This window comes from Lagenorhynchus albirostris, chromosome 12, assembly GCF_949774975.1.
Source record: "Lagenorhynchus albirostris chromosome 12, mLagAlb1.1, whole genome shotgun sequence".
Lineage (NCBI taxonomy): Eukaryota > Metazoa > Chordata > Mammalia > Artiodactyla > Delphinidae > Lagenorhynchus > Lagenorhynchus albirostris.
In genome coordinates, this window is record NC_083106.1 from 73,946,029 (window position 1) to 73,973,620 (window position 27,592).

Here is a 27,592-nt window from a genome sequence, read left to right on the forward strand (position 1 = left end):
GGAGCAGGGAGACCCGCGGGGGGAGGTGGCAAGGGGAGGCCGCGGTGCCCCGCACCCCAGACCATGCGTAGAGGGCGAGGACGAGTGATGCGAAACGGCCAGCGCCTGCGCGGCCCCGGCCCCCGCAGGCCCCTCCCCGCCGCAGTATCCCTGCGCAAAGTCCCCGCGCGCGGGCGGGAGGAGGGGCGCGCCGGCCCCTCCTCCCCGCGCGCGGCCACGTGACGCCGGCCGAGGAGATTGGAGCGGCGGCGGCGCGTGGCTGTAGACGGGTGCAGCACCGGGCACTCACGGCAGGATCTCCACCACCTCCTCCTCCTTCCCCCGGGAGCTTTGACGGTACCTTCTCCTTCGCCCGGCTCGTCGCCGCCGCCGCCGCGGCGCCCCGACGAAGGGGAGAAGACGCAGCTGGGCCGCCGCCGTTAGAGTGGTCGCCGGCTGCCGCTCGCTCGGTCCGCCGTCGCCTCGGAGGTCGATCCTCCCGCGGGGTCTCCGCTTCCTCCTCCCAACGCCAGCGCCCGCTCACCGCCGCGATGGGGCTCCTGGACTCGGAGCCGGGCAGCGTCCTGAACGTCGTGTCCACGGCGCTTAACGACACCGTGGAGCTCTACCGCTGGACCTTGTCCATCACAGGTAAAGCTCTCCATCCTCGCCTGGCCCCGCGGAAGACACCAGCCCCCGGCCTCGGAGCGCCCGGCCCGGCAGCGCCCCCGCCCCCTGCGGCTGTTGGGATGCTGCGGATCCGAGGAGGTGCCGGGCGCGGAGACCGCGCTAGGGCACTGGTTAATCTGATCCGAACGTTAATTCTTCCCCCTCCCCTCGACGCTTGCCCGGTTTTCCTCTGAGCTTCCACCATCTCTCGTCAGGTTCTCGGATGCGGGAGCTGGCATTTCAGATGGAGTCTGTGCTGCTGAGAGCTCGGCGCAGGCCCGCCCCACCCTGTGGTCCCACATCTTCCGAGCTCTGACACTTCTCTTTTGCACAGGGATCATTTTTAACATTTAGCAATATTCCGTCGGTGAGATGGCTCGGGAGGGCAGAGGGCCCAGTGGTCGCTGTCCTTTTGCTTTTTTTGGCCTCCTGGTTGCTTTGACACACCTGCTAATAGTTTCTTGTCTAGCTCGTCCATCTAGAATATAATTTGGAATGAAAAGTCAAAAGCCATTGTTCGGCTCCTTGAACCTTGGAGGAGGTTAGTTTCCGAGGCTTTTTCAACAACAGATAGGCTTGAAGTGATTGTGATGGCTTTGCGCAGTGCAGTGCGGTCAGGGGGAGGGGGAAGGTTAAAACACCGGGAAAGAAGTAGGGAATCTTTAGGAAAGGGGGTCTCTACAGCAGCACCTAGAGGTGGTCCCAGAAGCCTATACGTATACAGTTGTCTTAAATTGGCAAACTTTTCCCTTTCAGTGTTGCAGTTTGACAGGGATGGTTAGTTGGCTGAGCTAGGCAGCTTTTCTAAGGGGAAGAGTTGTGCTAATATGTTATTTTTATATTTTACCATTTATTTTCTTCATTTACTTCAGTTACTTTTGGGTTTAAAGCATTTACAAGTTTTTGAAATAAACAGTTAAGCTAACAGGATTTTAGAAATGATCTTATGTTTTGCCATTTCCAGTCCTTTTGCAGTATTGCCCTGCATCCCAGCGGCGGAGGAGGTTAACCTTACATGTTAGGACTGTGCCTCCCTTCCCAAGGAATGGAAATATATTCCTATAGTTTGGTGTTCGTTGTTAGAGTCAATGGGACAGTGGTTACAGCATGAACACAGTACAATACATGGGATATATGTCGTGGAAAAAAACGTGTGCTGGAATTATTTATGTGTGAGACAAAATGATTCTTTGGCATTGATATGGCTTTAACTTCTTTAGCAAAGTGTATTCTTTTTCAGATCTCAAGTTTGACATTGAGAAATAAGCTACTTATTTAGCTGTTGCACTTGCAAATGGTTAAAAAGCACTTTTTAATGGAGTCGTTCCTTTTTAAGTGTCTCTTCTATGTAGTGTACGCTGAGGTTATGCTGCTATACCTACAAAAACTGGGAAAGATGTATCCTTCCCTTCGTCTCTGTGATTTTGGTTAGTTAAACATTGTATCAGGGTTTCCCACGACACAATTGTACAGAGCTGAACATCAGGCAAGCTCTTTGGCAGATAATTGCACTTTGCATGCTTCAGAGTTCAGGCCTCGTCAAGGTCCTCAAATCTCCATATAGCCAGCCACACCCAGGAGTTCTCATTCCTGTCTGTCTTCCCTTCCTACCTCAGAGCTTTCCCACCTCTGGAGTCGCAGAGCAATTGACAGCAAAGGTAGAATATGCCTTCTGTGATGGTTAATTCCTTCCTAATGATGCTTGTATAAAAAAAATCACAAATGAAACGGGAAGCTTTGTGCACTTGCCTCATGTGAAAGCTGTCCACGAGCCTGTGAAGGGCAAATAATATAATATTGAGGGCCAAGCCGGAGTAGTGAGAGTAGCCACTAGAACGAAGTGACCTCTCACTAGCAGATCAGAGGGAAGGTATTCACCCATGCTCTGGCTATCCACTTACGAAACCTGAGACTGCTTCCTTGCTTCCTGTAATGAGCTACCTAGTGTAGGTAGATGGTATTTCTTAGCCAACTTAGAGGCTTAGTGGGTTCTACCTTGCTGCTGTGTAAGAGGGCTATTTCAGACTCAGGCAGAATAGGCCTGCCCCACTCTCCGGTCTTTGATTCATTTGCACTACTCTGATTCCAGGAGGATCTCCTTGCTATAGTTTCATGAAAATCTGGGTGAAGGAGTTTCAAAGTAGAAAGTAGCTTATGAGATGAGGCTGAAGAAGAAGTCGATGAGTCAGGGGGGAAGATAAAAGTGGGCAGAGAGAAAGATGGTGTTGAGAAATAGCTATGAGTATGGTGAAAGAATGCAGATGATTCAGGGAGAGAAAGAAATGAGCAAGGCTCTGTGCCCTTGAGTGCTTTCATCCTCACACTGTAGTTGTGTGCTTCTTTGTTTCTGTTTTATCAATTAAATACTTCTCTCCACTGAGCTTTCTGCCTAAGTGTAAAGTTAAGTGTAAAGTTTTCTGCCTAACTCTTATCTACTTTGGACTTTCAGAACAGGAATAGTTACACATTTGTAGAGTACATTTGATGAGCCCAAAGGTTTTTGCCCTAGGGCAGTTTCTGCAAAAATACCATTTTGCGCTGTTATATCAAATGTTTTTTTTAAAAATAAATTTATTTATCTTTTCTTTTTTTATTTTTGGCTGCATTGGGTCTTCGTTGCTGCATACAGGCTTTCTCTAGTTGCGGTAAATGGGGGCTGGTGGCTTCTCTTGTTGCCAGTCATGGGCTCTAGGCTCGCGGGCTTTAGTAGTTGTGGCACATGGGCTCAGTAGTTGTGGCTCACAGGCTCTAGAGCGCAGGCTCAGTAGTTGTGGCACACAGACTTAGTTGCTCCGTGGCATGTGGGATCTTCCTGGACCAGGGCTCAAACCCATGTCCCCTGCATTGACAGGCGGATTCTTTACCACTGCAGCACCAGGGAAGTCTCCCAAATGGTGGTTATTTAATAAAACATGTCCAAAGCAATGTATAAAAATTGGGCTTGGGCTTCCCTGGTGGCTCAGTGGTTGAGAGTCCGCCTGCCGATGCAGGCGACACGGGTTTGTGCCCCGGTCCAGGAAGATCCCACATGTCGCGGAGCGGCTGGGCCTGTGAGCCGTGGCCACTGAGCCTGCGCGTCCGGAGCCTGTGCTCTGCAACGGGAGAGGCCACAACAGTGAGAGGCCCACGTACCGCAAAAAAAAAAAAAAAATTGGGCTTTTCAGAGACACATATCTAGCAAATACAGAATATGTGCCACAGTGTATAAACACAGAAAGTATTACTTTTACTACATCATTAATACATTGGAGTCAAAACTTTGAAAGAGCTGTACTTTTAGAAAAACAGCAAAAATAAATTTTCCCTTCTCTATATTATATTTTTAGATATTTTGAACAAGCGAGTCTTGCTTTATAATATATAGGAAACTATAGACTGGTATAGGACATTTTTACACCCGTTGGTGGCATGAGAGTAGGTACTCTGATGTCATTGTGTTTTTTTCTTCTATTTTTTCACTTTATGAGAACATTAAAATTATTAGGACTGGGGTCCTAGGCTCAAAGTGTACATCCATTCAAAAAGAATTGTATGTAAAATTTGAAAACCAATGAGTCTTAATACCCCCAACTTATTAATACCCACTTGTACCCGAATTGTACCTTATATTTTCCGTTGCATTTATTATTTTAATAAATACTTATTAGTACCATTTTGTGTAACTGACATTAACATAGAAACATCCTAGAAAGTTAGTAGCCAGCATGCCCACAATAAGGCCAGATGTCTCTTGAACTACCATATTTCTTTTTGACCACATGTTTTTTTTTAATTATTTTAAACTTTTTATTTTATGTTGGAGTATAGTTGATTAACAACGTTGTGATAGTTTCAGGTGTACAGCAAAGTGATTCAGTTATACATATACATGTATTTATTCTTTTTCCAATTATTTTCCCATTTAGGTTACATAACGCTGAGCAGAGTTCCCTGTGCTATACAGTAGGTCTTTGTTGGTTATCTATTTTAAATACAGCACTGTGTACATTGACCACATGTTTTTAAACAGCCATTGTTCTTGGAGTATGTTTGTACATGCATGTGTGTTTGGTGGGGGACTTTGACACTGCTCTCTGTTCACACGTATGGCCCCCTAGACTTGGGTGAAAAATGAGTGTCCACTTGGGAGTTGAAGTTAGAGCATGAAAGGCCAGTCTAGCTGGCCTTACCCTCACTTTGGAGCGGCAGAAGGGAGAGGGGATGAGTGGTTCAGGAGGAGGGAGGACTCCTGGGGGATGATGAGGGAGCTCAGAAGCTGGGCTTGTATCATCTTTCCCTCTTACCTCATCACCTGCCACTGCACAGGCACAGTTCTGGGCTCCGGGCAGAGAATGAGGACACTCGGTCACCGCCCCACGCAGCGTACGGCCATTCCACCTTCCTTGGCATCATGGTCGGCAGGCAGTGTGATCAGAGTCAGAGTCAGGCCTAGTTGGGGCCTAGGGAAGGTCAGGAGATTGCTTCTCTACCCTCCTCATCTCCACCTCTACTTGCACCGCAGTCTTGAGTCGTGAGAGGAATGTACGGGCTCTGCCTTTAGAGTATTTTAGCTGTTTCACCACGTGAAGTTCATGTGGGTACTGTTGGGGAGAGTATTTGAAAGGTCGACTAAGGAAAGGGGTGTCAAAACTAAAAACCCATGGAAACTGGGAATGAGTTTAAGGGCCAGTGAGTCAGCCTGGCGTGCTGAAACTGGGGGCCCATGGGAGGGGATGTTTAACTCAGCTCAGATACGTCGGGTCTGTCCCACAGATTGCCGGGCCCCAGAGGAGCACGGGTCTTTAATATCATCTATTATAGTTACGTTGGTTTTGTTATTTGTCACAGTTAGAGTTTTTTTATCTACACTATTATCTAAAACAGATTTTTTGTTTGGCCTAGCCTGGAAACTCACTTACCATTCTCAATGTTTCTTTGAGAAAAGACATTCTAAGTTCTAGGCAGTTAATTAAAGACAAATATGTGGAACATGTCCATCTTCTAATGTGGGATCTCCCTTAGGCAGCATTTTCAATGGGGTCCTGGTCTTATCCTTCTTTCATAACCTCCCTGAAGCCTCTAGGAGGTCCCTGCCATTTTAGGGTTGTTTGTTTGTTTGATTCTTGTTACTTTTTCCCTCACCAGTGGTTTTTGGTGGCAGACTCCTGGATTCTAATGTCTGATGCTCTTGTCCATTCCCCAGCAGCATGTAGCAAAGCATCCAATCACAGATGGAATTCCAGAAGGGGAAAACAGTGCAAATTCTAAAACTAGTGTCAGGACACAGTTTTTTGTTTTTGTTTTTAGCGGTACACGGGCCTCTCACTGTTGTGGCCTCTCCCATTGCAGAGCACAGGCTCCGGACTCGCAGGCTCAGCGGCCATGGCTCACGGGCCCAGCTGCTCCGTGGCATGTGGGATCTTCCCGGAACGGGACACGAACCTGTGTCCCCTGCATCGGCAGGCGGACTCTCAACCACTGCGCCACCAGGGAAGCCCCCAGGACACCGTTTTATACAGTTAGATTCTTTGGCTTAGGGAAACAAGGTTTTAAGAATTACGTAGATAGTTATATCAGGCAGTGCTTTTGTGATCTTAAGTGCCACAAAGAAGTTGATCATCCTTTTAAAATTCGATGTTTTATTTTTTTTGTCCTATGATAATGTCATTAGTGAATGATTTAATATTATTAACATAAGTATTATTTTACATTTATTGAGTCACTTATTATTTTGAATTAGACATATATTAGCACATACAGAAGAGTTGGGTAACAGAAGCATCTGTCTTTTCTCGTGCTACATGGCTCTTTTTTCTTTTTCATTATTAGGACGTTTTTCAATTAAGGTGCTGTTGTTTTATTTTACCTTAGAATGAGAATGTATTAGAATATATATTTAAAAAATCATATGGGTTTTGACTTTTAGAAAAGAGAAGGGAGGAAGAAATACATGGTCTTTCAAAACCAGTTTCCAGCTCTCCGTTCTAACTTGGTCAGTCAGCACTTCCCTGCCCACAGACGTGCAGCTCTAGCCAACTTGGATAACTCACCCGTGAGTAAAACGTGTGCACGTCTGCTTGACGTCCCTTATCACACTGCCCTTGCCTTTACTGCCCTTTCCCCTGGCTCCTGCCACACGTGCCCGTCACCAAGACCCTCCCGGCTCAGTCTCCCTCCCACACGGAGCCTTTCTCCATCGTGGTACCCGGAGCAGCTCATTGCTGCATCTGATCCCATCATCCTAAACAATTGCTCATGTACATCCTTGTGCTGTTCCTTCTGGGACTCTGTTGTCTTGTACTGTTTTAACCTTCATTATTATTTATCTTTTCACTTTGTATTTTTCTCCCCAACACTAGGAAGTGCCCATACATTTGTTGATTTGATACAACCCTCTTAATCCAGTATAATTTCAAATAGTGATATATTCTGGTTGCTAAATACTAATAAGGTTTTGGGCTACACTAAATTACAGAGAGTTTTAAAAATGATCTTTATCATTTTTAAAGGTAGTCATAAATTCAGTTGATGTTGACTAAATTTAATGAAGGAATCAAACCATTAAATCACTTAGCACGAAATACTTTCAAGAGATATAAAATCAGATGTAATTCTTCCTCTCTCTTCATAGTCTGTGTGGAAGCCTTGTGATGTGTGTGGGAGTGAGGAGGGCAGCCTGGTGTAGGGGATGGAAAAGATCCTGGACTTGTGTTTAGATGACCGAGGCTTTAGCCCCAGATCTGCCGCTAATTAGCCATGAGAGTTTGGAGCTGTCCCTTTGCTTTTCCAACTCAACTTTTTTCATCTCTTAATTGAGTTGAATTAGGTAATCTCTAAGGTCTCATCCGGCTCTTAAATTCTGGATATAGATAGAACTTTGAAAAATTCTTTAAATAGGTAAAGCAATTTCAAACAAACATATATTGATAAGTAATTGAAAAACCACATTCTGTGCAACAATGCCAATCTTTCCCAGCAAGACTGTTACTGGTGCTGCCCAAGTAGTGAAAATAACAGATTCACATTTAGTCCTCTTTTGGGCTTCCATGGTGGCGCAGTGGTTGAGAGTACGCCTGCCGATGCAGGGGACACGGGTTCGTGCCCCGGTCCAGGAAGATCCCACATGCCGCGGAGCGGCTGGGCCCGTGAGCTGTGGCCGCTGAGCCTGCGCGTCCGGAGCCTGTGCTCTGCAACGGGAGAGGCCACAACGGTGAGAGGCCCGCGTACCGAAAACAACAAAACAAAAACAAAAACATATTTAGTCCTTTTCACTTTCTCTTACCTGCTCCATAGGAAATAGTTAAAGGAATAGAAAAACAAAGGGATACGGATATTTAAGCACCTGTTTTGACAGAGCACTGTGCTTGTTGCTATAATTCTGTACCCATTTAATAATATACACATTCCTTGAACAACCCAGACTTAACTATTTTGTCAAAAATAATAACAGTAACATTAGAGAATAAGTTTATTATTCTGCAGGTGGTTTCATGGTCTTGGGCATGGCCAAGGGCAAATTATTACATTTTTACATGGTCTTGGGCAAATTATTCCTGATTCTTTGGGGCTCATATTTCTACCTGTACAATTAGAAGGTTTGAGACTACATGTTCTCTTAAGGCCATTTTATTGAATCCTTGTAATAACTCCTAAAACAATGGCTTAGGTAGTCTAAACTTAATCTTTATATTTTTTTCTATAGAACATAAAAATTACTGGTGGTAATTTTTCTTTAATTTGGTTTAACTCTTCTCTTGGGACAGAGGAGGATTTAGTGGTTTGATTATTGTCAGTAATAATGACAGTGCTGACACGTATTGAGCTCTTATTCTGTGTCAGACACTATACACGCAGTGTCTTATTCCTCCCAACAACCCTGTCATCACCCATAAGGCCAGAGAGACTAGGTAACTTGCTGAGGCTTATTCAGCTGCTAAATGAGGAAGCTGGGGTTGTCAGGCTGCTAGTCTGACTTGAATGCCCATATCCAGAACCTAGGGAACTCCTCTAGGTCAGGAAGAAAAGGCCTGGAAGACATCGAAGGGCTTGACTCTTAGCAGGAGGGGCTCAGATGATCCCTGACGTAGGACACACCTGCGTGGAGGCATGGGTGCAGAGGGAACGGGATGCAGCGTAAGGAAGGGCTTTGCGGTGTCCACGTGTGCTGGGAACTCTCCCATTTAACCATCGCCCATCAACCCTGTGAGATGGTTATTATTTCCTCATTAAACAGAAGAGGGGAGAACAGTTGACTCTCCATCCATAGCGTCTGTTGCCCACCCCATCGCTTTCAAAACACCTTACTCTCTTGGTCCTCACAACATCATTTTCTCTTTAACTTCCTCTCTGGTTGCTTCGCAGCCACGGATCCCACTCTTCCCTTAAGTGTTCCCCAGGGTTCAATCTTTGTTCCTTTTATTCTCTCATTCTATGCGCTCTTTCCCTTGTGACCTGAACTTCTGCTGGGGTTCTCACTGCCGGTGACTCTCTTGTGCATCTGCAGCCCTGGCAGTCATCTGCAGTTCGAGAGCCTACTGGATGCCTCCACCTAGGTGTCCCATGAGTGCTTCAAACACAAGCTGTTTAAAAATGCACCTGATCGGACTTCCCTGGTGGCGCAGTGGTTAAGAATCCGCCTGCCAATGCAGGGGACATGGGTTCGAGCCCTGGTCTGGGAAGATCCCACATGCTGCGGAGCAACTAAACCCATGCGCCGCAACTACTGAGCCTGCGCTCTACAGCCCGCGAGCCACAACTACTGAGCCCGCATATCACAACTACTGAAGCCCACACGCCTAGAGCCCGTGCTCCACAACAAGAGAAGCCACTGCAATGAGAAATGAGAAGTCCGTGCACTGCAATGAAGAGTAGCCCCCGCTCGCCTCAACTAGAGAAAAGCCTGCGCGCAGCAACGAAAACCCAGTGCAGCCCAAAATAAATAAATTTTAAAAAATGCACCTTATCATCTCCTTCCAGATCTGTTCCTCTTCCTTTATGCTCTGTCCTGGATCCATGACTTTACCATCTGTGCCACCAGGCAGGTCAGAAATCTGGGGGTAATCCTGAACTTTTCTTTCACTCTCACCTCTCACGTCCATGTCAGCCACCACGTCTGTAGATTGTGCCCCCGTGACTTTCATATCTGCCTATCTTTTCCGTCACCAGTGCAGACCCCGAATCCAGGTTTCCCTCATTTCTTGCATTATAGTGGTCTCCAAGGCTGGCTGCCCGTCAGCATCACCAGGGGAACAGTAGATACTGGGGTGGAGCCTAGGAATCTGTATTTTTAACAAGCAGATGATCCTTCTGCGGGCAGCCTAGCAACAGACAGATACCTGAGAACCATGATCCAGCTGGTTTCCCTGCCTTTCCCCTTCAGTCCATCTCCCACTGCCTCCGTCATGATCTGCTAAAAGCCGAATGTGGTCTCCTGTTTCTAACCAATGAAGCATCTCCCCTTTATCTACAGGATAAGTTCCAGCGTCTTCAGCATAGTTTGTGAGACTCTCCCAGGTCTGATCTGACCTGTAAATCTCTAGTCATTTCCTGCCATCTTTGCTTGAACATATGCTCTACATCAGGCCTGCTTAGTTTACAAAATAAGTGCCTTATCTCTTCATTTGGGGCTCTTTATACATACGGTTCTCTCTGCAAGAAAGCCTTCCGCCCTCCCTGTCTGCTTGGCAAGCCCCTCCTCTTTTCTTCAAGGAGCAGTTCAGATGTCAGCTCTGGAAGTTGCCCTCGTCGCCTCTCTCCTGCCCTGCCACTGTTCTCAGACTGGCCTCTGACACTGCTGTCATCGTCCTGCAAAGCAATTGATTTTTCATGTCTGTCTCCTCCAATAGCTGGCGAATTCTGAGAGGTCAGGGGCCAAATAACCTGTTGCAAATCACTTAGCTCAAAAAGGATGGAGGGTCTGACTTGAAAAGCTGTTCTGTATACCATGCTGGATGATTTTAAGATATAAATCAGGTAAGGAATAAAAGACTCTTGGTGGAGGGTGTTCAAGGGAAGTCCGACTTCAGATGGACCATTTTTCCTCCCATTTTTAAAATAAAGGTGTAAATTTATACGTGATAAAAAGAACTCTTTCCGAGGATCAGTTCGTGAGTTCTGACAAACGCATACGGCTGTGTAACCATTCCATGGCCTTTTAACGTGGATAAAATTGTGTGATTGCTATCCAGGCTAATGTCTGTAAATAAATCAGTCCCGCTGGGCGTGAGCTTTATGAAACAGTCAAAATGTTCTAAGTGGAAACTCTTTGCTGAGAAAGAAGTTAACTCTTAAGGGTCTGGACGGTTAAGGTAATGTGTCTTAGTAATTCTTATTATTGAAATAAAGTTTCTTGTTCCTAAACTTGATTTGCTATAATATTTAGCTTTAGGGTTGCTTAACTTTAAAACTCAGAGAGGGAACTCATTACCAAGGGAGACAGCTTTTCTACTTACAGAAGAAGAGACCCCATGGTTAGAAATTTTCTGAACTTAGGTGTAATTTATTTCCCTAAAGCTCTTCTCACTGGCCCTCTGGCAATAGAGCACAAGTCTGATAGCTCTTTAGTATTTGATGAGGCCTCCTTCGTTCAGGCCAGGCATCCTCGGTCCTTCCCCAGCATTTAGTGTCACGTCTCCCAAAGCATCACGATCCTGGACCAGGTCTGCCAGATGCACCACCCGTGAAAACGTGCGCCTTGGTTTGTTTATCTCTTGTCCTTCTTTCCGCTAAGAGGACTTTTGTAGGTCCCTCTTGTTTTCTTTCTCCTGAAGGAACATGATTGACAGGCACAATTCTATTGGAAAATTTTCTTTAAACCTGTAATTTAGGAAGAAATTGATGGGAGCATTTCTCCCTTAGAATGAGTGGGCATGGTGACTGAGTGGTCCTGGAGGAGCTGTTGGGCCACAGGAGGCTTTTTGCTCCACCTTCTCCAGCAAGTCTCTTGGCCTCTCTGCATCTCATTTTTGAGGCAAAGGGATCATTTCTAAATCTAAAATTCTACACATCTGATTTAGATCAAGGCTTCCATGCAACATGAAAGGCTTAAAATTGTTACTAAACAGGCTCAAAAATAAGAGCAAAATCATCAAGATACGAAGGCGTAGACCTGTTGATAAACATATTAATAATATGAAATACAGAGAGAAGACAATTTGGCAAACAGATCGACTGGAGTCCAATTTGTATTTCTACCATATTGATTCCCCCACACCCCCACCAAAAAGAGTTTTTCAAAGAGAGAATTCCCAAGAGTGTTACGTGAAACCCATTTGAATCTCGGTATTCCTTGATGACAGAATTTGACTTCAGTGGTGGCGGGAGGGATAGGGTTTCAACAGAAGTTTTCTTTTTTTTTTTTTTCCTAATAAATTCATGGTATGGAGTCTCACCCATAACTGTGTAGGATTAGGGTACTGACAGTGTACCAGAAATATATCTTCTTTTACTCTAATATGCCTAATCTACATTTGGATTCAGTGTAACTCAAATGAATAGAGGATTTAATTTACCTTCAAAAGGTTATTAAAAAAAATAAACACCAAACTCAGGAGGAGAGGTCAGACTTATGGTTACCAGAGGTGGAAGGTGATGGGACGGGGCATTGGAGGAAGGGTGGTCAAAAGGGATAGACTTCTGGTTATGAGATAAGCACTAGGGGTTCGGTGTACGACGTGAGGACTGTAGCTAACACGACCGCGTGGTGTATAGGAAAGTTGTTAGAGTAAATCCAAGAGTTCTCATCACAAGGAGGAAAAATGTTTTCCTTTTTCTCTTCTTTCTTTTCTTTTTATTTTCTCTATGTGAGAAGACGGATGTCAGCTGAACCTATTGTGGTCATCATGTCACAGTCTTTGTAAATCAAACCAGCATGCTCTACGCCTTAAGCTTATACAGTGATGTATGTCAGTTGTTTCTCAATAAAACTGGAAAAAAGCCAAAAGAAAAATGTAAGCAAGTGCACACATCTTTCTTAGAAGAAAGGCAACGTATAAAAAATGTCATTTAAACATTTGTGTTAATGAAAAGCTGGATAATTCATTATTTTATATAAAATAGTTCATTATTAATATAAAATAGGTAAAGCTTCGGTACTCGTGGTTTTTCTTTACTGTCCTAATCTGCCATCACTTGTTTTTGGTTCGAGGCTTGGGGGACTGTTTAGTAATGGTGAATTTTCATATCATCGTTTGATACTATTGTGACCTACTCAGTCCTTCTTTTTCGTGGAAAAGGGAACATGTAAAAGAAGTGTAGGCTATCTTGTCAGATAGAAATATTAATGCACACAAATTCAGAAAGACACAGATAACTGCAAAGACATGGAGAAATTTCATGCAAATGTTATCACAGAGTGGAGGTTGCTATTGTACTGTGACTCACGTTGCTGACAATGACTACAACTTCCGTGATAATCATTGGGGGTAGACGTTTTGAGAGTTCTCTGACCCTTGTGAACTGGAGGGCTAATGTGAGGTGGATATGGTGTGAAATGTCGCCTTTTATAGGCTGGACATAGGGCTCTGTTAAGTGTTTGTCAAGTGAAGGCATGACCTGCACTGTTGGGTGTTGTGTTTTTTCCCTGGAGAAGGCAATGTGGTAAAGACGTTGAGCCCCGTGGAGCACACATGCTCTCAGTACTGGGAGGGGGTGGTGTTGACTGACTTCAGGTTAAAGCTGTGAGCTGGTGTGGAGGAGGTTTGGGAAGAGCTGTGGGAAAGGGCTGCTGGGCTCTGAAGAAACCTCCACTATCAGTAACTGTACTGTTGGGTTTCACTGAAGGGATAGACAATAAGGGAGTAATATGAAAAAAAAAAGATCTACTCCTCATTTATTCATCAAATAAATGTTCAGGCGCCTCAGCAGGCCTGGTAATACAAGAGCGAGATACCCAGCCCTGCCTTGAGGGAGATGGCATTTTAAGGAAGTTTACAGGACCGTGTGATGCCCTGTAAGGGAACACACGTGCAGGGACTCTGGCCGTGAGAGGTGGGTCCCCTGGCCAGCGGAAACTGCCTATTTTCTTGATCCAGTTTTCCTTACCTTCAATTCCATTCTTCCTCCTAATTGTTGTTTTAAAAAGTAACAATTTTCAAAAGTTTAAAAAAAAAATCCCAATGGATCCCCTAGTTTTCTGATTCTCAAGGACGGTTCATGACGCTCTTGGCGTAGAGTCAGTTGGAACTTCCTAGAAAATGCAGAATCTTCCTAAAAATGGGCTGTACCCTGAGCTGCTGAGTCAGAACCTGCACTGTAACTGTGCCGCCAGGTAATTCTTCTCCTCATTAAAGTTGGAGAAGCACTAATCTAGTTCCCCTTCATCTCTCCGTCAGGAGATGAGGACCGATTATGTCCTTAAGGTCCTACCCACAGCTGCGGAGCTGGCGTTGAAACTCAGCCCGGCTGTTTACTGATGGAGCCTCCTGTGCCTTCTCGGATACGTCTGCTACTCCTTATCCGCTCCCCTCCACCTCTGTACCCTTCTCTTGGCCTCTGTCAGTGCTTCATCTCATCAGACCTTCAGCTTCTTACTTGTGTCTCTTTAAATACCTCTGTTGAAAACGTAAGGTAGATAGCTAGTGGGAAGCAGCCGCGTAGCACAGGGAGATCAGCTCGGTGCTTTGTGACCACCTGGAGGGGTGGGATAGGGAGGGTGGGAGGGAGGGAGAAGCAAGAGGGAGGGGATATGGGGATATATGTATTCACTTTGTTATAAAGCAGAAACTAACACACCATTGTAAAGCAATTATACCCCAATAAAGATGTTAAAAAAAAAAAGAAAAACATATTGAGAATATTAAAAAAAAATACCTCTGTTGAGTGAGTTACTCATACTGTGCATCTGAAAGAAGGAGCTTATTTATTGATTCTTGATTTAGGGGAAAGTTTGGCCCCATTTCCCTAGTTTTTTCCTGCTTGCTGCTCAGAACTGCCTTTGAAGTCAAGAGGAATTCTGTGTGTATAAGAGTAAGACAGGGCTTCCCTGGTGGCGCAGTGGTTGAGAGTCCGCCTGCCGATGCAGGGGACACGGGTCCGTGCCCCGGTCCGGGAAGATCCCACATGCCGCGGAGTGGCTGGGCCTGTGAGCCGTGGCCGCTGAGGCTGAGCGTCCGGAGCCTGTGCTCCGCAACGGGAAAGGCCACAGCAGTGAGGGGCCCGCGTACCGCAAAAAAAAATAGTAATAATAAAAAGAGTAAGACATAATCCGTGATGTCAGAAATTATAGTCTCCTTACAGGTGGATTTATCTTCCTGTCTCTGTTACATAGATTCTCTCATAACAGAGTCCTTTTGCTCTTTGTATCCATGGGAAAAGTAGCATCTGCCCTCTCTCTAGTTTGTGGATGGAGGTGGAGCTCCCTGGCAGCTCCTTCACTAGTCACCTGAAGTACAGCCAAGCTTTAGGATTTAGGGGGTTTGTATTAGTTTTTTTTTTTCTATAATATAGAAAAATAAAGATCTAAGTCGATGAATACCCCATGTTTTAGGTTGGCTTTTGGCGTAGAAAGATATGCACAGAAGAATAATATGACAACAGTAAAAAAAAGGGAACAATCACTGGTAAGACCATAGTGGCACAGTGCCTTCAACAAAATCAGCCCCCCATCTTTTAAGTCACCCCCTCCTTGTAAGAGGATTACTCTTTCTCCTGTCTTTTAAGTACTTTAGTTTATTTTTAATTCTAGAATATGTTTTGATTTGAATGACAGAACCATAATTTCCATGAATAGACAGAGTAGGCCTCCTCTGTAAACGATAAAGTAAAATCAGTTTTTCTGGGGTTTTTTTGTTGTTGTTTTCTTTCAAGTCACTATCCCACCCTTCTAACAACTCTTATTTTATAGAAACCATGGTTATTGTGTCACGCCCCAACTTCAGAAGCTATGTGATTAAATATTTTTGTATTTGTGTTTCATGTCTTGTATCTTATTTTCTGTTGACAGCATATAGAAACAGACTAATTTATTTTTAGGTAAAGTATTTTGAAAGACAGTTAACTTACCCAGAGCTATTTTGCATATATAGTTTTAGTAAAACTGACAGTTTAAATAGGGGGACATTGTAATGAGCAATTAAGTTAAATTCATTTAGTCTAGGTTTTACGAACTGGCTGAAAGATAAATTTTTTTTTTTTTACTTAAAAAAATATATTATTTTCCTCAAAATAGAACATAGAAGTGTTTTGCATTACCAAGAATAAGCTAGACATTAGATTCACAACCTTTAAAATGCTGTTTAGCTTTTAGAAATATAAAAATTAACTTCAGTGTCCTTTTGTAATGTAAATTTTTGTCAACCTCATATTTCATCATCATGCTTCTCTTAGAAATGTTTTATTTGTGGCAAGATTCTATTATAAATTTGATGCAGGGTTGCATATTTGAATTTAAAAACAGTTGATTCATTTTAAATGAAATAATATGTTACATTATATATATATATACACACACACATATGCAAGGTAAATGATTTATAGCTTTAGAGAAAAGTACTTAAGTTGGTTATATTCATGGGAAAAAAGGTAGACTCATGTTCTCAAGGAAAAAAAAATGTCTTGAATATGTGGTTGCTGTTTAAGTTATAGAAATGTAATGATCTCTAACTTAATCCTCAACTTAATACACATATAACTGTACTCTTGTCTTCAATATCCAGAAATATTGCGGGGCACAGCTTCCATGCTCCAGACCTCTTCATTTTACTAAGTTTTTCCTGCTTTCGGCATAGGATGGAGCAGCTTCCAAACTGTGCTAGTACATTTCAGATGTTTAATATGAAAGTCAGGTTTCTCCTTAAAGTATTTATTTTCTGTCTATAAAACCTTTGATTAACTTTTCATCCCAAGCCTCTTCTGAATTTTCAATGAGCTTTGTTTCTTCTCTCTGTTCTCGAGGTTCTCTGTAAAACATATAACGTGTGCCTTATGTAATGAAACTTCATTTTCAAAAGGTACTCCCAGGAATTGGTCTTGTTTCTTTGGTTTTTACGTCATGTATTTTTGTTGGGCCTCTAAGAATCTGTATTTGGTCAAATTAGGAAAACTAAGTTGAAACATTATGCTTCCTAATAAGTTCATTTTATAGAACATTTATTGTATAAGGAATTTTATGTTCTCTCTGTAGATAAACGCGTGGAAAATTGGCCTCTGATGCAGTCCCCGTTGCCTACGCTTTGTATAAGTACCCTTTACCTCCTGTTCGTGTGGCTGGGTCCAAAATGGATGAAGGACCGAGAACCTTTCCAGATGCGTTTAGCGCTCATTATCTATAATTTCGGGATGGTTTTGCTTAACCTTTTTATCTTTAGAGAGGTAGGTTTACTAAAGTTCACTTTATAATTCCCCAAGTCTATTGCAAATTAAAAAAGGAGAAAGTGTAAAACTATCATTGTAATGTTGTGCCCTAAGATAAATGTTAGCTACTCTAAGAGTAAATTTTATGTTATTGACAGTTTTCATTTTTGGATAACAAAAATATGAAACATATGTAAAGTGTAAGACAGTTGTTTAAAGTGGGATTTTGAAGCAGACAGACTGGATTCTAAAATAACCCTTACTAGCTTTTCTGACACTGGAAGTTATTTAACTTTTTTGAGATTCATTTTCCCCATCTGTAAGATGGGCATAATACCTAACTTCTAGGGTATCAGAGATAAGTGAGATAATTTTTACATAGTGTTTGGAACCTATTAAGCGCTCAGTAAATAGTTGTAGCTATATGTTTATAATTCTTATTCAGCAGTTTCAGGTTTGGTAACTGATGAAAATATGCAGATGTAGAATACCGATCTCAAGTTTAAATCCTATTACATAGTGTAATTGTATTTTATGTTGGAACTGAAGTGAGTTAACTGTTATACAGCTGTTGCTACTAACCACTGCCCACCTTTCTGGGCAGCAGCAAATCCTCCATGGCATTTTGAAAGAAAATCCTAAAGGCTGGATTGGCACAGCCATTTCTTAAGTTGTAAGAGTGAAAGGAATTTGTTTTCCACGAGACTCCTCATTAATGTTCTGTATGAACCCAGAGTACTGGACTGGTGATGCTAGGGAAAAGAACAGTATGCTCCTTTTTTCTTTTTGCGGTAAGCGGGCCTCTCACTGTTGTGGCCTCTCCTGTTGCGGAGCACAGGCTCCGGACGCGCAGTCCCAGCGGCCATGGCTCACGGGCCCAGCCGCTCCGCGGCATGCGGGATCCTCCCGGACCGGGGCACGAACCTGCGTCCCCTGCATCGGCAGGCGGACTCTCAACCTGCGCCACCAGGGAAGCCCAAGTATGCTCCTTTTAAAAAACCTTTCTTTAATTGACAACTTAGCCTACAGAAGCTCAACTTCATAAAAAACTTTAACTTCTTTGGATACTTTACCCAATTTGTTAGATGCAACCCACTCTGGTTCAAGACTAGAAATCCGTGCAACTCTTGCTGCATATGAGGAATCACAGTTTCTCAATATTATGAGGTAGAGAGTCTCTGTCTCAGTCCACATGTCACATGTCATTTTAAATTTAGATTTCAATTTTAAAATAAATTGACAGTAAATTTTAGAAATTCCAACATATTAAATGTTTAATGCATTGAAAAATTTTAAGACCGTATTGCTTTTAAAAATATTTTGCAAGTTTGCATATTGTAGGTAGTGCTTATACATGCTGTATCTACTGAAACTTTACTCCAAATATCCTTCCCTTTTTCCAGCTATTCATGGGATCATATAATGCAGGATATAGCTATATTTGCCAGAGTGTGGATTATTCGGATAATGTTCACGAAGTCAGGGTAAGTACCTTAAAAACACTGTTAATCAGTAGAAGCTGGTTTAATATTGTAGTCCCCAGTCTGTGAAAAACATTCCTCAGTATAGTGGTAAGAGTGTACTGGATTGTTTCGAGTCAACAAAGCTTTGCTTTTTTTTTTTTAAGTACATAATTGAAAATCTGTTTTCATCCCTCCAGTATCTTCTCTCATTTGGTGATGTGAGAGTGAAGGGGTGTTGGATTACTAAAACGCAGTACTCAAAAAAATAAAAAAAGAAGTTCCATGTATAGTATAAAGATGATGTTTTAGATTTTTGTTTTTCGGTCAAGAATAGAAACTCTTAAAGAAAGCTGAATTCATTTTTTAAGAAAGCCTGAGGAAAACGAACATCTTATAAACTATGTACTGTTTAGTAAATTAAGCACAGCACAACTTGTATAGGTATAAACTCAGTTTTTATCATCTTTGCAGAAAAGTAGACTAGTAATATAGTGTTATCATATTGTACTTTGCAGTCACCTGCATCAGTAAATTATCTTATTTTATTAACTATTTATTGAACTCCTCTTGTGTGCTGTGGTTCATATTAAACATTACATATACATAAAACATTTATATAGCATATATAACATATGTTATATGTATGTGTGTGTTTTATGTTACATGTAATATATGTATTAATATAATTTGTAGTAGCTGCCCTTGGAAAAAAGTAGCTCTTTAGCATTGGGGTTGGACAATATAAATAGCAGTATTCATCAAGACCCAGCACCAGATTGCTTTCATGTAGTTACCATTTTATGTCTCTGTGTTCATTTCCCTATTAGGAGATATAATGCGCCGATGAAAGAAAAATCACCCCTCTTGGTTGTCATGTTGGTTTTATTCATTGAACAAATGTGTATTGAACATGTGCTGTATGCAGATAGTGTGAGGGGGCCCTGGGGACCCAGGTGGAAAGGCAGATAGGATCCCTGCCTTTGTGGAGCTGACATTCTAGCAAAGGTGGGAGTGGCAGACACTAGTCATGTAAACAAATGGTTAACAAGAACCTAAGACCCGTGATGCAACTGAGAGGGAATGAGAGGAGCCCCTTTATACAGATTTGTTGGCTAAGGTAACCTCGCTAGAGAGCCTCTCCCTGGGTGGAGCGCTGATTCTGGTCTTGCTCAGGCCGGGGGAAGGAAAGGGAAAAGCGCTGGGCTTGCTTTCTCTGAGGAGTGAACCTAGGTAAACCCCTTGGACAAAACAACATGCTAACATTTTGGGGATAAAGTTTTAAAAATACCACTCTGGTCATTGTGAGCCTACCATCCTGGCATTCATAAATGGTCAGTTCTTTAAAAATTGAGAATGGACTTGAGGATATGGGGAGGGGGAAGGGGAAGCTGGGACAAAGCAAGAGAGAGGCATGGACATCTATACACTACCAAACGTAAGGCAGATAGCTAGTGGGAAGCAGCCGCATAGCACAGGGAGATCAGCTCGGTGCTTTGTGACCTCGTGGAGGGGTGGGATAGGGAGGGTGGGAGGGAGGGAGACGCAAGAGGGAAGAGATATGGGGATATGTGTATATGTATAGCTCATTCACTTTGTTATAAAGCAGAAACTAGCACACCATTGTAAAGCAATTATACTCCAATAAAGATGTTAAAAAAAAAATTGAGCTATTGTGAGAACTGAAATCAAGTAGAAGAAAGAACCAGAGCGGCAGCAGATTGCATTTGAAAATTTCCTGGCTCTCTCCTCCTCTCTAATATGAGATGTGGCAGAATAAGTGTTTTACCCAAAGACTCATTTTTGTATCCATTGTTATGTAGCCAAGAAGGATCTCTTCACTTTGATGTAGCTATTCAGTTTACAAACTAAAGAGAAGGATTATTTATTACTATTCATGAGTTGTGGCTAATTTAGAGGCCCAGATGGGGGGAGAAATAAGACATTATTATCTCTTCCCTTCTAGATAAAGTTTGCTGCACCAAAATGTTATACTTTAAAGTACTAACATAATAGTGAATACTATAGTGTTGCTGTGAGAAATTCCCTATTTCAAGCCTATTTTCAAACAACTTTATCATTTTCAACAATATTATTACTCAAGCAAATTCAGTAAATAATTCTCAGTTTGTAAATACAATACTAATTTTTCTTTGGCCTTTCTCTTTCTTCCTTGCCTACACTTTAAAATTGTCATTTTGTTTTTCAAAAGCAAAAAGCCAAACCCAGACAAACAAAAACCCGTGGCATCCAACAGGTGCAGGCATAAAATGAGGAAGGTCTCTATCAGCTCTGAAACACCTAAGCCTGCCTGTGAGTGAATCTGCCAAACCCCTGACCCACAGAGGTGTACGAACAGATTTCAGTTATGTACCGCTGCCTTTGGTATTTGTACATAGGACACATGTCATAGAAAATACTTGACATAAAAAAGATGAATTGAGGTTACTATTTTAGTAGGATCCTTGGAAAATACTTTAAAACATATATACAGAGGTCACCTCTCACTGGATCCTAGGATCTTGAATCTCAGCATGTAATGTAATCTTTCTGCACCATCTGGTGTCTTAATTAGAGCCCAGGAAAAGAAAAGACTTATTTATGTAAGCAGGATTATATTTATGACCTAAGAAATATTTGTTGTGTGTGTTTGTTTGTTGCAATTTATCATTTTAAAGATGTTACTGCCTAATAAAAACTGTGATTAAGTATTTTGTTGCATATTAACATACGTGAGAGAGAGAGAGACAAGACACTCACAGAGCCCAGTTGATACCCAAGCACACTTGCAAGCATCTCTGAGGTATGATATAGGCTAGGCATGAACAAGTGAAATATCTTTACCAAGTAAATATCTCAGTTTCTCTACCATGTTGAAAATCACAGCAATGTGAAAGTGTTTACAGCGCTGCATTCAGCAGTTGGGTACTGGTGACATCCAGCTATGGAACAGACTGAAAATTTTCTCTGAATTGTTGGCACTGTGTAGATATAGATTTGGACTCTTTCTTTCCCATTATTTTCCCTGTGAATAGATGCCTAGGTTTCACACCCACTTAGACAAAAATGATTCTGTGCCTCCTACATTTTGTGCAGTGAAGATTGTTTAGGACTTAGAATGTGTAGAAAACCATGTGATAGTGTCATTCTGGTGTTTGTAAAATGCTTTTTTCCCTTTCTTTCTACAGATAGCTGCTGCTCTGTGGTGGTACTTTATTTCTAAAGGAATTGAGTATTTGGACACAGTGTTTTTTATCCTGAGGAAGAAAAACAACCAAGTCTCCTTCCTTCACGTGTATCATCACTGTACAATGTTTACATTGTGGTGGATTGGAATTAAGTGGGTCGCAGGGGGACAGGGTGAGCATTTTCAGGAACATATCCCCAGGCAGTAAATTATGTAAATGTGGAAGATGGAAAGTAGTGAGAATTTGACTTGGTCTATAATTTAATTTACTTTCATGGTTAATTATTTCTGTGTTAATTTCACTTTAAAGAAATTTGAAGACAGCAAAGCTTTAGCTTTTTATCTGTGACTACTTTCACACCTACAGATTTACCCCAGAGATAAGCATAAACAATCCCAAACATAGCAAGTTATATTCTGATAGGGAACAGTTCTAGTGGTTCTGATCCAGAGGATACCAAGATACAGCTTCTCAGTCTGAAGGCTTTGTCTCCTCTCCAAGCCCAAAGCCCACTCCTGCTGTCAGACAGGCCCAAGTGCACCTGTTGGTTCTTACTCAGAGGAAATTGTGTGTAGCCTTCTCAGTGTTGAAGAGAATCTGAATTCACAGTTTGGCCAAGGTCTGCCTCCAGCTTTTCAGGCCTGTACATTGGAGATGATTCACATCATTGAGCTGTAAACAGACCATTCCTCTGTTTATAGTATTACATACTGACTTGTACCTCAGGGTACAAGTCAGTATATAATAGTACAGTTCACCTTGCTACCTTCCATTTAAAACTATTTAGGAAACTAAGAAATAAGTACTATTTTGTTGTAGCTATGTATATCAGCACATGTAAAGGCAATAACGAAACATTTACAAATCTGCTTAAACAATTATATGTACCATGACTTTTTCTCCCCAAGAGTAATAGAATGCAAAGTAATACTGGCAGTAGTTCTGTATTGGGGCCTACTTAAGCCACTGGAGTACCCTCATTTGAAAACTTGCCACTTTGAAAGTCCTTTGCATTTGAAGGACACCCTTTTTTATTTATATGGTGAAAGCCTGAGTCTAAACTTTAAAAATACTTGGCATGATCTGAAGAGAAGGCGTTTCCATTAGAACTATTTTACAACTTTTATTCCTCATCTGTACTCAAGATTAAATGTTGGAAAATAATGTAGATTCATTTATTTTATGTCTAAATGGTTTATCACCTAATACAGGTTTCCGTGTCTTGTAATTAATTACCTCTGTTTTTCTAAAGCATTTTTCGGAGCCCAGATGAATTCCTTCATCCATGTGATTATGTACTTATACTACGGGTTAACCGCCTTTGGCCCATGGATTCAGAAGTATCTTTGGTGGAAACGATACCTGACCATGCTGCAGCTGGTGAGTTAAATGCTTCTAAAGTTTTTTCTGGTGAAACACTGAGAATGTTTGAGTCTAATTAATTCTAAAGTACTGAGTCGTTTTCAGCAATTTTCTGTTACCAAACCGACTTTCTCTGTGCTCCAGCTATAGGAGTTTAGGCTGTTTGGTTCTGAGCTACCTGTTCATAGACCTAGTGGTCATGGCCACTCGTTTTTTAAATGTCCTTAAAAGACCAGACTCAGCTCTTGTCTAAGAGAAATATCCTTTAAACATATTTGTGAAATGGATGAGTAAAGACCTAAGCACACCACAAAGTACACAGACTCATTTATGATTAGAAAAATAATCTAACTTCTTTCTTAGGCTTTTTTTTTTTCCCCTTAAAATGTTACTACTGCCTCTCTTCATCCTGCCCTTATGTAAATTTTCTGTTGTCTATTCCATTTTTCCATCCTTGTGAACAAATCCCATACGTTTAGAATATGAAAGTTGTAGGAAAGGCACAGAGCCAAGGAAGGGGTGGGGTAAAGGAAGGGACGAAGGGGGACTTCCCTAGCGGTCCAGCAGCTTCCACCACAGGGGACATGAGTTCCATCCCTGGTTGGGGAACTAAGATCCTGCATGCCTCATGGCACGGCCAAAAAATTAAAAATTAATTAAATTTAAGAAAAGGAAGGGACCAAGGACCAGAGAACTCTTAATTCCCCGACACACACTCATTAGCGAGCAGAGCTCGGTATTCTCAAATGCTAGTCTTCAGAGCAGGCAGTTCTCAGCACCTACCCCCAGTAGGACTTCTTGTAGCATCTGGGTGCATCCGTGCAGCCTTCCAAGCCAAGCACTAGCCCAGTAGCCAAACTGGAAATCCAAAACCAACCTGGTAGCTATTCTTAAGCCTTGGCATTTATTATAATTTGCTTTAATCATAGCACGTACACAGTTTTCTCAGTGTACAGTGGAATCACATTTGGAAAGATTGTTCATCTCTGCTTTAAGTTTCTAAACAATAGGCTAACCAAACAGGAAGCACAACCTTTGGGAAATGCTGGGTGTGCAGGATTCATCTGTAAGTAAAGTGCTACAGGAAGCTTCCTCCAGTTTTTGTAATAAGCCATTTATATAGTTTGTGTAATTCGTTTCTCTCAGTAATTATTAGATGGTCCCAAGAAAATGAGGAGGTGACAAAACTCACGTGAACTCTCCATCTCTGCTTTGCTGGAGCCCGCACCTGACTGTCCTTTAGCGATTCCGCCCCTCACACTCACCCTTCTTCCGTGATGCACGTCCTAAAAACCATTGTGAAATCAAAAGTTCTTAAAATCTGGATTTTGCCATGGAAACCTTTTAAAGTTTTTTAGTCTGATATAAATTTGGGGCTTAACATGGGATAAATTTTAAAACTAATATTTAATATAGTAATTAATATTGATAATGCTGTCCTTTAAAGAGAAACCACAATTGCCCTTTCCAAACAGGATGTTAATTTCATGAAAGGCAGTGTATTTCCAAGCGAGAAGTTCTCAGAACAGTTAATCGTGTATGTTAATCTTGTAAAAAGCTAACCCTTGTTAATACCATGGAATTCATAACTCTTGAGAACCATTCACTCTTTTTACACTTATTTTCAAATATCTACAAAATTTTACCAAAAAATCTTAGTCTTTAAAGACTTCAAATGCATATTTACCTGTCTGCTATTTTGTAGGAAACAAGTAATGAACCACTTTGATAAGCTCATTTTTAGACGTATATGTACCGGCTTGCTGACAACTTTGTGGAAAGAAATCAGTCAAAAATATGGGAGGAGGGCTTCCCTGGTGGCGCAGTGGTTGAGAGTCCGCCTGCCGATGCAGGGGACACGGGTTCGTGCCCCGGTCCGGGAAGATCCCACATGCCGCGGAGCGGCTGCGCCCGTGAGCCGTGGCCACTGGGCCTGCGCGTCCGGAGCCTGTGCTCCGCAATGGGAGAGGCCATAACAGTGAGAGGCCCGCGTACCGCAAAAAAAAAAAAAAGGGAGGAAAACAAAAATTGAAGAGCCTATATAGTACTACTACTTTACTCTCTTAGGCCACTGATATTCCCTCTCATGAGGTAAAATTATTCAACATTATGCAAAAAATAATTCCCTGAGCCCAGACACCAGGCCAAGGGCTCGGGAATCATGGAGACCAACGCAGAGCCCCGCCCTCGGTTGTACACGGGTGGAGAGGTGGACAGTCCAGAAGTCAGCAGATGCAAAAGACACAATTCCTATGAAACGAAAAAACCCACACAAAACAGAACCCTTCGGTTAAAGGGATGGAGGTACCCTCTGGGTGGAGGTGCTTGAGTCTTAGCAGGAAGCCCTAGCTGAGGAGACGTCATTTGAGCAGAGTAAGGAGGAACCAGAGAACTCTTAAGCCTTGGACCGTGGGGCGACGGCATGGGCCTGGCTCAGCCGCACAGAAGATGCTGAGGTCGTGACGAGCTGCTTGCTGCCCACAGTAAACGTACCTGCGCTGTTTTGTTTTTCAGATTCAGTTCCACGTGACCATTGGGCACACAGCGCTGTCCCTTTACACCGATTGCCCCTTCCCCAAATGGATGCACTGGGCTCTCATTGCCTATGCAGTCAGCTTCATATGTCTCTTCCTTAACTTCTATGTTCGGACGTACAAAGAGCCTAAGCAAGCCAAAACCGGAAAAACAGCTGCGAATGGTATTTCAGCAAACGGTGTGAACAAATCAGAAAACCACCTAGTGGTGGAAGATGGAAGAAAGCAGAAAAATGGAAAGGCAAAAGGAGAGTAAAGTGAACTGGGCCTTACCTGGTGTCGACAGCAAGGAAGCTCCCACTTCACATACGATTTCAGGGAAACCAGAAGCAAATGAGGGTTTGGGGATAGGGAGAAAAAGACAAACGTGCTCTATGTATTAGTGACCTTTAGATTGAGTAAAGTGTTAAATACAACACCCAGATGTTTTATTTATGAAGTTTTTATTTTAAACATTTTTTTTATTAGCCTTGATGTTGTCAGACCAAAGCAATCATCACGTGACTTTGGAGGCCCCTCTCCCTGTTCATATTCATGTGTACAATGTATGAGAGTTTTCATGTCTCTTCATTCTTCAGACTGATAATCACAGAAACATGGTCTTTATGCCTTTTTTTTTTGGCTAAATTGCTACTTACCTACTGATGAAAATCAGTTACCTTCCATCTTCTGGTCCCAAACTGGAAATGCAGCTACTTTAAAACGTGCACGTTTGAATTCATTTGCTGACTGGAGTGGTCAAATCTCTCCACCTCTAGTCTGAAGATACCCTCTTGGTTGGAATTAAATTTTAAAAATCTGATGATCTCTGTAGACTCTTAGAGGCTTGATGATGATGGTGTTGGGGAAAATAAGAATTACAGTAAAATCCTGCCCGGCGACTCAAAGGTCACCGTGACCTGCAGCACAGATCACTGTGGGAAACAATTTTTGTGATGAAAAGGCAGCCTTTCAATACTCCTGTTACTACCATATATATATGATAAACATTAAGGTTATTGTCTGATTGGAACATGAAACAACTCATGTCTCTATTAGTAACATCATAGTTACATTTATGTGCTGTTAGAAGAGAGTATGTTGATTTTTATCAGGCTTTCCTTGTTTTGATTTGTGGCTGTTACCGATTTTTCATATGTGGAAATATACCTACCTCTTCTGTTGGAAAGAACAGTTAAAATTAAATAAATTTTAATTAAAAAATCAAGGAGTCCTCTAATGTAGATTTTAATATTAACTCTCAAATTCACTAACACTGTTTTGTGTTTTTTTACAAGTAGTGTCCAGCAAGCTTCTCTGTGAAACTATCCTTCTCTTTTAACGTGTTTAATTTTGGAGTGATACTTTTCTTGTGACAAAGTTGCAAGATCTTATCTGTAACTAGATATGAAGTGTAAACCCATTTTGGTGCAATATTCTTGACTCCTTGGTGCTAAAGATCATTAAATTCAGTGCTTGATTGTTACAAAGTGTTACTTGCTAAGACATAAGATGAACACGAAAGTGAGAGTAGCCAGAATCAGAAAATGAAATTTGTTGTTTACAAAAGAAGTGTTTCATGTAATATAAAAAAAAAACTGGAAATTCACTAGGAAAGAACTTGCACCCTGTCTTATTACATAGGTTAAATTGCTAGTGGGTATCGCACAGGGATCGTTCGAGAAAATGTGACCAAAAAAAAAAAAAAAAAGGCATGAATATTTCTAAGTATAAGTATCTTTAACATGTCAAAACTGCATGTGCAGGATGTAATGCTGTTTGTGCAGAGTATTTCAGAATATTTTGTAAACCAGAAAATATTTATTGTGCATTAAAATTACACTCTTTCCCCCCAAGGCATGCAGACATGAGAATTACAGACAATTTGCCGCGTATATAATAGTTTGGTCTAAGAGGATTCAACACTTTTGTTTTTGCTGCTCAGTGTGTAATGACTAGAGATGTGTAAATCTTTGTGAGCTTTCTGTACTGGTTCCCCAGAGCTACTCCTTCTCTGCTACCTGATTTCAGCACAATAAATATACTACTGCTGTGGGAAAAATGATTTTTTTTTTTGGTTAATCAGTTGATTATAATGTAAATTACCTGCTAGATATTTATTTATTTGATTCAGTTGTTAATATTCTAAATT

The 27,592-nt window shown here is 42.0% G+C and overlaps 1 protein-coding gene across 3 annotated transcripts; it reads left to right on the top strand.

The window, feature by feature from the left end:
* Window positions 1-165: 165 nt before the first annotated feature.
* ELOVL4 (ELOVL fatty acid elongase 4) lies at window positions 166-27,524 on the top strand. Of its 3 annotated transcripts, none has more exons than XM_060167857.1 (7): window positions 168-630; window positions 10,473-10,599; window positions 16,748-16,935; window positions 18,321-18,401; window positions 21,566-21,737; window positions 22,818-22,945; window positions 25,442-27,523. In XM_060167857.1, the coding sequence occupies exons 2-7, from the start codon at window positions 10,578-10,580 to the stop codon at window positions 25,715-25,717; spliced, it is 867 nt and encodes a 288-aa protein (XP_060023840.1). In that variant the 5' UTR covers window positions 168-630; window positions 10,473-10,577; the 3' UTR covers window positions 25,718-27,523. The 3 variants fall into 3 exon arrangements, with proteins under 3 accessions (XP_060023838.1, XP_060023840.1, XP_060023839.1); XM_060167856.1 differs by lacking the exon at window positions 168-630 and adding an exon at window positions 12,437-12,575 and having other exon boundaries at window positions 10,471-10,599; window positions 25,442-27,524; XM_060167855.1 differs by lacking the exon at window positions 10,473-10,599 and having other exon boundaries at window positions 166-630; window positions 25,442-27,524.
* Window positions 27,525-27,592: the final 68 nt, after the last annotated feature.

Bases quoted from the DNA above. Each gene is read 5' to 3' on its own strand.
- ELOVL4 (XM_060167855.1), top strand. From the start codon at position 531: ATGGGGCTCCTGGACTCGGAGCCGGGCAGCGTCCTGAACGTCGTGTCC. The intron at 21,738-22,817 runs GTGAGCATTTTC...GTTTTTCTAAAG, and splicing joins GTGGGTCGCAGGGGGACAGG to CATTTTTCGGAGCCCAGATG. The intron at 22,946-25,441 runs GTGAGTTAAATG...TTTGTTTTTCAG, and splicing joins ACCTGACCATGCTGCAGCTG to ATTCAGTTCCACGTGACCAT.